We start from the raw sequence: 12,173 nt of genomic DNA, 5'->3' as shown, positions 1-12,173 counted from the left end.
TGTCAAGTATTTGTACTTGTCAAGTATAACAAATACATATAATCAGAAACATCTCCTGTTCCATATAGCAGAGAATCGTAAGTATGTATGAAACAGACACAGTTTTGCAAAGTGACTTGCTAAAAAAATTATCACTCTGGTGAATGGCAGTCAGATTCAGAAACAGCTTTCTGCAAGAAATTCCAATCCCTCATTTCAAGGAATGGCTCCCAGTAGATTTATTGTGGTAACCCGAATTGTAACCCCTACCAAGTCCTACAAGATTAAACCCCTCCATTAATTTGTCAGCATTATATTTGACAGTTCCTCCTATATTTCTCCTTTTTATGCATCCTCTGATGCAGAGAACAAAAAAGAACATTTTCACTTCCCTAGAACACAGTTAGAAATGGTAAAACATACTTGTCCTTTGCTTTCAACTGAGACAAGTTACAGCTGTCATTACAGGCTATTTACTTACAGGCAAGAGTGAATTACTGCTCTAACTCAGAGAGTAATTTTTGAGTTCAGTTAGGTTGATAATTTCTGCCATTTACAGGCTGGGTATTAAAAGAACTGAAAATATAAAATATTTTAGAAAACTTTTTTCTTGGCACTGATTTTTGCTGGCTTTGAAGGCTTCTGTCCCTCTTTTCTCATTGAGATGGCTTGAGAGCCTGTGGACTAAATACAAGCATAAAAACCAGTATCTTACAGCTCCTTCTTTCTTTACACCAGGTGCCTGTCATTAGTCTTAGCAGCTGAAGGCACTTCTATCAGAAACAGTCATAATATGGCCCCTTCCCAGCCATGAGTATCCACCAAGTGAGTAAAGATCCCTACCAACTTTCAGACATACATCCAGGATAGCCTGTTCGCAGAAAACCAAGTATTTTCTTGTTGACTTTACTTTTTGTGCATATTTGGCACATTTACAGCATGGCATAAAACAAATGCCCAACCAATACCCTGACTCAGTTGTAGCTCAGTGAAGGAAACATTCAGTACACATGCAAGAAGCAGAGAGGACAAAATGAAGAACATACAAACATACAAACACCTGCCTGAAGCGAGAAATGAGATGCAACTGGACTTTAAGCTGCTCAATTTCAACTCAGTTTCAATGGAAGACCAGAGCTATCTCACCAAAACTATTGCCAAAGACCTCACACTTGAACATTACTAAGAGCATCTCTGATTCAAATAGCATTAAAGGTACCTCATGTCTACAGGGAAAGTGTGTGTGTATCTGCCCTCAACAGCAAAGACAAAAAATGAGGCAAAATTCAAATCTTGCAAAAAAGTGGCATTTTTCTTCCTCATCATTAGACAACTCTGTTTGGTTATGATTAGGTCATAAGTTCTGCTTTAAAAATCTTCTCAGCATTAATATAATGTAGAAGGTAAAGGAAATTGTACTATGTCTACTTAGTATATTTCATTAATGCAGACTACAGCTGCTCAGGCTCCTCTACAACATGCAAGAGTTGATAAACATCACTGATAAACATCAACAGATTGGGGTTTTTTTGTTGTTATAGGGTTTTTGCTGTCATCATGGTAGCCAGTGGTGGTAGGGTGTTGGCTTGTTATACGTACATCAGTGAGACTGAAAACAAAAGGGATTTTAAATCAATGAAGTGTGCAAAAAGACTATTCCCATTACACTGAGCCTATTCTAACAGACTGTATATTTTGTGTGTTATATCCTCAATTGTTTAAATTTGTACAGGAATTAACAGTCTATAGTTTTAATAACAGAAATGAAAATAAAATTAACTACCACTGCCAGCCAGCTGAAGCTGCTTTACAGCGCTTTTCCAATCCTCTAACAAGCATATGAAGTAATTAAATAAATATAATTTCCATTTTTTTGAGATGGAGAAGGGGTATGATGTAAGCAACTGCAATTACTTTCTAAATGGACTGTATGTCTCAATAATACACACAAAATTTTGAGCCATCAAAATTACTTCTGTAATTAAACTAGCTTGAGCCACAAATTCTCCTTTTCTGATCAAGGGCTTCATCTTTATGATTTTCAAAAACATTTGGAAATTTGCATAAATGCCATAGATTTGAAAGGCTGGTGTTGCTTCTATTTCTTTTGATTTTTGAGGCTGCTGATAGGTTTTCTGCTTCTGTTAACAGTCCAGAAAAGACTGAAGTACACAACAGAACAAAGAAGGAGTAGGTTAGATCCCAAAACCTTCTGGAGACTGGAATATGTGGTTAAGTGACAGTCTGAACAGAAACAATTGGAAAGTACTGTTAACATAGACAGATACACGTCAAAACTACTCATCAGGCTGCACTAAGATGGCAGAACAGTGAGGGTGTTTATTTCCTAAATAACAGTTTGATGAGAAATTTCAGAATTCAAACACTTATCTAATAGAATTGGAAACAGTATTACAAGGCATCAAGATTCTGAGCACATTGCATTTTTCTGAGAATAATTAAGTGTAATTAAAGAAGTGCTTTAATGAAAGGTTTTTATTAGGGCTTGTTCCCTTCACATTTCTTTAATGCTGGATATAGCTTGTATTTAAAAATACATACATACAAAATAGAGAATAAAAACCTCTGAATATTCATTTTCACTGGAATACAAACACAGATTCTATGTTATATGGTACGTGTGATTCATGTGCAAACTCAGAAAAGGTCTTTTCATATATGAAAAGCTGTACAGAGGAAAAAAAACCCAACAATTCAAAACAATGGGAGAATTTTCAAGGAATGTGGGAATAAAGGAGCTGTTCTTGGGTATATAGGCAGAGTTACGTGTTTTATTGAACAAGAACACAAAAAATAATTGAGCGTCATTAATTGAATTTCTGAAGGAGAGAAGGTTCAGGAAACTGAAGAAAAACAAAATATTAAAAGGCAGCAATGTTCTGTGAAGCATGAAAGAGTGAGACAATCCATGCATGAATGCTGCTCAGAACCAAAGCTCTGTTTTGTGTTCTGTCAATGGAATTCTCTGAACATTTTTTACTTTCAGTAGGATGGAAAGATCATGAAAGAATTTAAAGATGCAAAAATAGACATTACGGCTATCCCACTTATAAAGGGGGAGTTGTGAAGACATATTCAAAATTTAAATAAAATGAATCATGTCATCCAACTTTACAGAAATATCTTATACTTTATTTGTGTCTACAGTGTAAAATCTTCTCCTCCACCCATCAGTCCTTTACAGTCTGGGATGCAATTGCCTGCCAAGGTCTGTGTTCTCACAAGTCATATTAGCAGCACATTTTTCCAAAAACCAGTTCAATAAGAAACTTTTATCATTATCTCCAACAAAGCTGCAATTTAATTTATATTAAGATCCAGCAAACCTAAACTAGATGCGGGTAGAAAAATTAAGCACTGGGCAATTAAAGCAGTAAGGGAAGTAATGTATAATCATAATCAGAAAAGTTTGCAGTTAAATGTTTAACAAAAGTGTTTTCCCACTCCTTCAACCAAGAAAGAAACTGTTAAATTACAGCTTTATCTTATGCTAGAGTGTCTGCCAGTGGGAAGCTCAGAAAACAATTTTAACCAAATATACTCTATGTATCAGGCCCATGAATTGCCCCTCAATAGTTTCTAGCTATATGCACATAAGAAGAATTCATTTTGTTCAATAAGACACATTAAAAAATATGCAAAATCTTCTGCTTTTCACCCGCCAAAAAACCACAGCTATGATAGCTGATGACAAAGATAAGATAACATGACTGGAAGCACAAATAGCATTGTTGCATAGCAACTGTTGATGTACATATGGTGATGTTTATGGAACAGAATGTAGTTCATATTTAATGCAGAAATAATACCAAAACCAGACTAGACAGCAAGACCTAGACAGCAAGAGACAAGTGTGCTTTGGATCCCTCTGCAGACATGACAGGAGCCATGCTTCCCACCAGCTCTGCTACACTCTTGCTCAGGAACACCACCACAGGCCTCAGTGATCTGCCCAGCCATGAAGCAAGGCAAAGTCCTCATGTGCAACAACCTTGCAAAGGAATTAGGGAGATATTTTGTAACTACCACCTTCAGAGTACTCAGTATTATTCTCTGGGGCTATTTCAAAACACAGAAAAAGGAAAAGAAAACATAAATGGGAGAAATCTCAGAGCTAATCCAAACAGAAGATGCAGCACGCGTGAAAGCCAGTACAGGCCAGATTTTTAACAGTATCTGGGATGGGAGCCACTTTACCAAGCTTCCTATTAGCTCAGATAAACACTGCAGAAGAGCAAGAAACTGAAATTCATTACATTTTGGACACAATAAACTGCACCTCAGATGAGCCTACTGATGTCCCTTAACAAATATGGGACCACCAGACATGCAGACATTTACAATGAAAGAACTAAAGGATTTCTTTCAACACTACAAGTAGGAAGTTCAGTTAAGCAAGTCCAGTTAAGACAAAGCAAAACAAAATTCACAGAAAATCCATTCAGAAGACTAGAAATTATATCATGCAGAAAATATTAAATTACTTGTCAAATTTGATCTTTTTTGCTTGCTCTAAATGACCTGATGAGTCACTGTGAAGTGCTGAATTATCCAGAATATATAAACTGCCTACAGCATCTTCCAAGACCACAGCATATTTCAGGAAAGCCATCAAAAAACAGCCACTACAACATAAGGATCCCAGGGTAAAAGGACTATACAGAGAATAGATCTCAGGGCATTCAGTGTGCTCAAAAAGAAAGGCAGAGTGGGGAACAAACCACAAACCCACAATCAAAAAAAACCCCACCCTGTATAATACAAACCCAACTGCTTTACACCATTTTCTCAGGATGATTTAAGTCAGTCCTCAGTAAGGGTATTGACTGAGAACAATAGTGTAAGAAGCACTTTTTTATCCATATTTCATTTTCCTAATTCCTCAATTGCACCCTTCTAGATGACATCTGCAGTTCCATACCAGTTTAATCTTTGGCCCATGGTTCAAACTGACATATTGCATGTGTTACATGGTGCAATATTAAAAAAGAAAAGGAACAAGATGCTTTTCAGGAAAAAAATATGCTAATTATGATATGAAGACTAATACTGGTCTGTGAACCTAGGACTGAATGAATTTCAATTTCCTATTACTGCCTTACTGTAGATTGACTGATGTGCAAAGATATATAAGTTTTTATAGAGTGTTTTTCCGTGGTCAATATAGTGGGTTTTTCCATGGGGATTTTCTGGCATCTAATACAGTAGCAGCCCTTCTTTCAACTGGGACATCTGTACAGTCCACTCTTCAGGCACTTGTTTTCCTACTAGCCATAATTCACTTGGAAATTTGCTGAAAATGGACATGGAGCTCAAAATATGCCTACACATTAGAGCACATGAGTGTATCCTCAGAAACATGGTACCTGTAAGGAATCTGACAGGAATTTGGAATGTTTGTGTCATGTTCATTTTTAAAAGCAAAAAACAGTCAAGCAAGAAAAGCACAATAAAGTATATTTTTGATTGTACTGTCACTGTACCAACTTAAATCCAACAGCAAAATATTTTAGCCATTTTGCATTTAAATCAGTTTCAGGAAAACTCATTGACTGCATGTTATGCTTGCTAATCCTAAACACAAACATTTTTGACAGGGTCTATGCTTATTCAGTACTTCATCCCAACCATTTCTCGTGTAACTGTCTACCCTTTGCTCCCAGTTAATACAATAATTTCTACTCAGTAAATCCACAGCCCTCAAATAACTTTTTCTAGTTGCTAGGAAATGCAAAAATTTCAGTTTATTAAATTTAAAAAATGGGCAGAGGAAAAATCAGTATTTTTATAAAATCATATTCACAACAGAGACCAATTCAAGGAGAAAAAAACCAAATACTAGTTTATACAAATAACACATGGGAACACAAAAATATATTTTTTCAGTCAAAACCCTAAAGGAGAATGTACACAATGTCCTGCACTCTGTATTGCATTCCACATTCCCTCTGCTCTCTCTGGCAGACTCAGAGGTGAAATGTACATGATAACCCCTGAGAACTTAAATCAGTTATTACACGATCACACCAAGTAAATGGACAGACACAAAAAAACTACAACAGTGTTATCTACGCAGAAAACAACAAAACAGCCAAAATCTGACTTCCAAGTCTTCTATCTCTTACAGCACTGAGTTTATTGAAAGTAGACATACTGGCGTCATAACAACTTTAATTCTAACTTACCTACTGAAGTTTCTGTGAACACTGTTAAGGTCTGTCCTCCCACACTTTGTAGAAGAAATGGATGTTCCCTGGGTGCACTGACTGAAGCAGGCTTTCCTCCAATATCATTGATGCTTGCAAGCTCTTCATTCAAAGTAAATGACACCTAACAGTCACAATTGCCACAGTGTTACTAAACAGACTCAATTACACTGTTTCACAAGTTATGGGGAAACAAAAAGAGAGAAAACACAAGTAGTATAGCACATTGCTATTTCAAAAATAAAGGGTGATATAAGAGTTCTTCCACACTGATCTCTTGTTAAAATACAGAATTCAAAGCTTTCATGTACTTGATAAAATTTACTCAGTTTCAAAATATTGTAAATTACTTCCTCCTGAAGTCAGAGAACAATTTGATTTTACTTATTAAAAGGTTTTATATATAATACATAATGTATATATTTACATAATAGGTTTTCAGCCATTGCTCAGTGTGAGTGCTGAAAAATGTTTTGCACAGCCAGATGAGTTCCAGAAAAAGTGCTGAAGTACCACAATAAGTGTTACTAGTCTGGGACTCCTGAATTGCAAACAGCCCAGAAGAGGTTTAACCACAGCTCCTTTGCCATGTTCACATTGTATGCTCAATACAGAAGCTAAGGAAGGAGGGACTGGATAACCAGAATCCCTAGATACAGACCACAGCCAGGAACTCAAAGAGGGATACTTCACTCCAGCACCACATGCTTTTCCTGTGCATCCTCCTTAGCCTTTTGTACTAACTCATCTCAAGATGTCTGAAGAGAAAGTAAACGAAGTGAGGGAACAGAGAGACCTGATGCAAGTCCCACAGGCATCTATGGGCAGAGCTACTAACAGAATTCCCTCTTCCTGATTCTGTGGTACAACACTTCACTAGAGGTATAGCAAAAAATATGTGACATTAGAAACCAGGACATTCTAAACAGTTTTTAGAATTCAAAACATAAATTTCAGCAATTACTTACCTCTGTTCTTCCTTGATTTCTGAAAAAGAAAATATTTAATATTTAATAAATATATAAATATTTAAAAATATTTAATAATGTAACTATAAACTAATTCCTCAAGTTCAACTTTCCTGATAAAAAAGCAAATTCAAATTCTAGTTTTGTTATTCATCTTCACTCCTGAACTGTTCAATTTTTTGTTATGCTGATGCCCAAGAATAAATGGGAAAAGTCAGCATGTGAGAACAGAAGCAGCAAAATAACACATGTAAATAAAAGCAAATTCAGTAGTTAGTTTTCCCTAAACCTAAGAAATCAAACCTCATGTAATGAGACAGTGACTCCCCAGTATAATTTTGTACAACTTATATTCCTAATCACTACACAAGCAAATAATGTTCAAAGATCAGAGAAATATGCACACTGTTGGCAAGAAACAGGATTATGTCTTAGAACAGGTGCAACATATTCTTATTTTACGCAGGTAACTTCTAAGAAACGCACCCGGTAAATGTAGAGTAAAGGCTTACTTGACAATCCTTAGTTTTCCCACTTCACCTCTTCCTGAAGCTTTACTCCATTGTTGTGACAAGTATTTGGGGACCTAGAAAAAGACAACAGATTTCAAAAGCAGATTTTAAAATTCTATATAAATTGTGTATGTGTAAATACTTTAAATGGTTTTACCCTGACCATTTCAGAATAAAGTCTGAGCCAAACATAGTAGACAATAGAGAGCCATCAATGGTTATGGTTGACAGGGGCCTTAACGGACATCTAGTCCAAATCCCCTGCAATGAGCAAGGGCATCTGCAACTAGATTGGTTTGCTCAGAGCTCCAACCTGACCTTGAATGCTTCCAGGAATGCCACACCCACAACTTGTCTGGGCAACCTGTGTCAGTGCCTCTCCACCCTCATCATAAAACATTTCCTCTTTACATCTAGTCTAAATCCACTCTCCTTTCACTTAAAACCATTACTCCTTGTCCAGCTATTATAGGCTCTAATAAAATGTCTGTCCCCATCTTTCTCATCAGCCCCCTTGAGGCACTGGAAGGTCTCCCTGGAGCCTTTTCCTCTCCAGGCTGAGCAGACCCAGCTCTATCAATCAGTCCTCACAGAAGAGGTGTTCCAGCTCTCTGATCATCTTTGTGGCCTCCTTTGCACCTGCTGAAGCAAGTCCACGTCCTTCATATGCTGGGGGCCCCAGAGTAGGACACAGCAATCCAGGGGGGATCTCACCAGAGCAGAGCAGAGGGACAGAATCCCCTCCCTTGACTTACTGCCCATCCTGCTTTTGTTGTAGCTCAGGGCACATTTGCCTTTCTGGGCTGCAAGAGCACATTGCCATGTCATGTCCAGCCTCTCATCTACCAGCACCCCCAAGTCCTTGTCCTCAGAGCTGCTCTCAGTCTTTTCCTCCCTCACCTTGCATTGGTACTGGGGGTTGTCCCAGAGCAGGTGCAGGACCTTGTGCTTGGCCTTGTTGAACTTTATGAAGCTCATGCAAGCTGACTTCCTGAGCTGTTATACACATGCACATACACATACATATATACACATTTGTGTTAGAGAGAGCAAGGAGAATAGCAGCACAAAAAGAAAACCAACATAGAGTCTCAAATGAGAGAAAAATCTTAGTAACTTCAGTCTCAAATACTACTATCCAATCACAAAAGGCAGAAAAAGATCAGCATCATACTCTTAAACTAAGGAGTCTTAATATTTTATCGGGTAAAATTATACTTTTAAATATTCATTAGAAATTATCATTTCTCTGGGAAAGAAAAGTCAACCAACCAATCACAGTGACGAGAAATTAAGCAATTTCTGGTGTGAAGGGAAAGAGTCTTAAGGCTTAAGAGTCTGGGAACCACAGAAATATTGAGCAGCAGACTACAGACTATTGCCACTCCTCCAATAGCAGAACAACCCTAGGCAAATCTGCCTCTCATCACTCATTCCCAGCTCTTCGCTGCATCAGTCTTTGTGCAGCTGGTCAGTATATGGAAAGAGCAGACTGATCTAGCTAGGAGGAGTGAGTGAATTTTGTGTTTTAGCTGTGCTGATTTTATGTTTAGCAGGTGGAACAACCAAAGCAGCTCCCCAACCCATTTTCCAGAGCAGCTGCACAAAGTAGTGATTAGTCCAGGGACAGGAGCAAGACCTGCATAAACTGAGGATTAAAAGCTGCCGAAGTGCTGCTACCTCACCTACACACTAATTCCTCTGGTTGCAAAGGCTGTGGTAACTGCAGCATTGGGTGACCTGCACTCAAAACAGACAGTAAAGGCCTCTGGCAAGCAGCACACTCCTCAGAACTTTACAGCCATATTCTTTACTGGCACAGCAATGTTTGTCCCGGCTCACACAGTCCACAGCTACTGAAAACACCTGTGTCCCTGTGGAAAAATGTTGTGAGACAGAGACAGGAAGGAAGATAAATGCACTAAGCTATGCCTGGGGCGTTTTCTGTTTCAAGCAGCAAAGTAGCACTTTGAAGCCTAATTTTTGTCTTGCATAGAGTAAAACTAAGCAAAGCTGGGGAGAAAAAGAGCCTGTTCCAATAACTTGTTGACAAAGAACAACCTCCTAACTTCCTAAAGCCTACATTAAATTAACACTAACTTTGCATTTATTAGTTTATCAGTTCTTCAAGAACTCAAGAAGATACCTTGGAACTGGTCCTTAGTTAACACCATTATACTCACGGCATCCCATAAAATACATGTAGAATAACTACAAAATCCAGATGCCTCCAACTACTCAGACAAACTAAATGGCACTCCAGGTTCCCATGAAGTTCAGACAACTTTGGTAAAAAATACAACCAAAGCACAACAGAAAGAAAGTCATGAATTGGCACAGTCTATTGATATATATTTTTTCAGTTTTCAAAGTGGTAACTTTCTACAGTAGATTCCAGTTTTAGCTTTCTTTCTGAAGTCAAGATAATTGCTATGACATGCTCCAGCTGACTCAACAGAAATATTATTATGTGTTTGCACCTAATCTCTATTTATACTGCCACCTAATAAGGTAGATGCACGTTCAGTATGAGTGGACAAGGAGTGAAGGGCTCTCATGGTGTTAAAGTCACCGACTTGCTAGATAATACATTCAGACTGGGAATTTAGTCAGATTAAGAGGTTCCACATCAATTATACTCCTTTCAGCAGCATGGGAAAGTCTCAAAGATTTCATTTAATCATCTTTCTGCTGGCCCACTGCAGTCAAGGGCTATACAGAGAAAGACAAAGAGTTATGAAGAGCTGTGATCAAAGGATGACTTCCAGCTATCCATAGGTACTTCAGATAAAACCAGGTGTACTCACAAACCCACATGCCAATGACGTAAACAATCTGGAAAGACTAAACAAAGTCTTAAATGCCACAGACATCTTGTTTTCCACCTTTCTTTTAACTTTAACATCATAATTATGGTAAAGAGTCAGATTTCAAAATCTTAACAATCCTTTAAAGAACACACAGAAAACAAGAGCAACCTGTTTTTTATAGGCCAGAATTTTCACAGATCCCACAAAAGGATTTTGAAAAATACATATCCACAGAAAGAGTGACCTGTGGACAGAGTGCCTGCCCAACAGGACAAGTTTATTCTGGGATTTGCAGGTAAGAACATTCTTCTCTCCAAAAAAGAAAACATACAATTTAATCACTAGAACAAATCTGACGTACTAAGGAGCATCACTTCAATAGCTCTTCCCACTGCTGTTCTCCTCCTGCTACTCACATCACACAGCTGCCCAGGCTGCAGTACACAAGGCACGCTGCAGGCAGTGGAGGACCCTGCTACACTCATCTTTCAGCTTGGGCACAGCCTCCTACCCCCTTTTGGAAGGGAACACACAAGCAGCATCTCTCTGTAACAAACTACTTCCACTTTTCTGCAAAAAATTAAATTAGCTCTTTCTCTATATAGCAAGCCATACACAGTGCATACAACAGAAACTAAGGTTGATTCCAGATTCTATGTTTCAATTTTTCTTTGAACATGCAAAAAATAATTAAATAAATATATCATATTTCATATATCATATAGAACAATGCAGCAGATTAAATAAAAAAAATGGACCAACACACTCAGGAACAAGAAGTTCACATTCTAATGGCTAACACTAAATGGGCTTCACTTTACCACAACTACACAGCCAAATATTCTTACTATTTCTCTACCTTAGCTTTCACTGAAAACACAGAAATAAAAATCCAGTTGCTCTCTGGGCTTGTACTAAAGCAACTCACTCTCTTTTATGGTACCTCCTTTTGCTGCTCATGCTTCTAAAACACTCATCACTACATTTTTTTATTGCCTGTTAAGTAATCTCTCTGGAATACTTCCTGTGCTAGCACAATGCATGCTAAAAGGAAATCAAATAAGCCAGGTTTTTATTCCAGCAGAACTGAATGCTCTCTCCCTCAAAAGACGAATAAATTCAGCCTTGTTGTCCTATCCAGTGAAGATAAAAAGTACAGTTACTATGTCTCTGAGCTGGAAGCCGTACTAACAGATGTGGTTGTTTCCAAGTTCAAGTCCGAAGGAAATCAAAGGATAAAATTCTGCATACCCCATGTTATGGTCTATCAGTGTTAGTATGTTTTCAATATTTTTTTACTACCATTAATATACAAGAAGACAGATGTAAGTTCAGAACACATGCATGAAGGACTACATCAACGTTTACTTAGAAGAGTAATACTCCAGCTTTCCTTTCAGTCCTGTTTTCTCATTAAACACAGTGGTACCAGCTGTATGTAAGTACACATGGGCCTGAAGATTCCTTGCTTCAGGAAACACCAAACTGCATCAGACTAAAGCAAGTTCAGTGTCCTGTCTCCAAATGCAGCCAATGACAGTTACTTCAGGAGGAACATACAAAGAAAACATATTTCCCCAGCATGCTCTTCTAATTTCTAGGGTGTTTTAGCAGACATGGGACTTGGCATCATATTACTTTTTAATCTCTCAATTTAATTTTCTTGCCTGAATTTGA

The 12,173-nt window shown here is 37.8% G+C and overlaps 1 protein-coding gene across 1 annotated transcript in view; it reads right to left on the bottom strand.

Moving 5' to 3' along the window:
• GTF2F2 (general transcription factor IIF subunit 2) overlaps window positions 1-12,173 on the bottom strand; it is an 80,112-nt gene that overhangs the window by 65,821 nt on the left and 2,118 nt on the right. Inside the window, exons 2-4 of the mRNA XM_015630175.3 lie at window positions 7,687-7,760; window positions 7,175-7,193; window positions 6,186-6,330 (exon numbers count right to left, since the gene is read on the bottom strand). Of these exons, the coding sequence (XP_015485661.1) occupies window positions 6,186-6,330; window positions 7,175-7,193; window positions 7,687-7,760 (238 nt within the window). The remainder of the gene's footprint in view (window positions 1-6,185; window positions 6,331-7,174; window positions 7,194-7,686; window positions 7,761-12,173) is intronic.

This window comes from Parus major, chromosome 1 (genome assembly GCF_001522545.3).
Source record: "Parus major isolate Abel chromosome 1, Parus_major1.1, whole genome shotgun sequence".
NCBI classification, from domain to species: domain Eukaryota; kingdom Metazoa; phylum Chordata; class Aves; order Passeriformes; family Paridae; genus Parus; species Parus major.
This window is presented reverse-complemented; position numbering and strand designations above follow the sequence as displayed.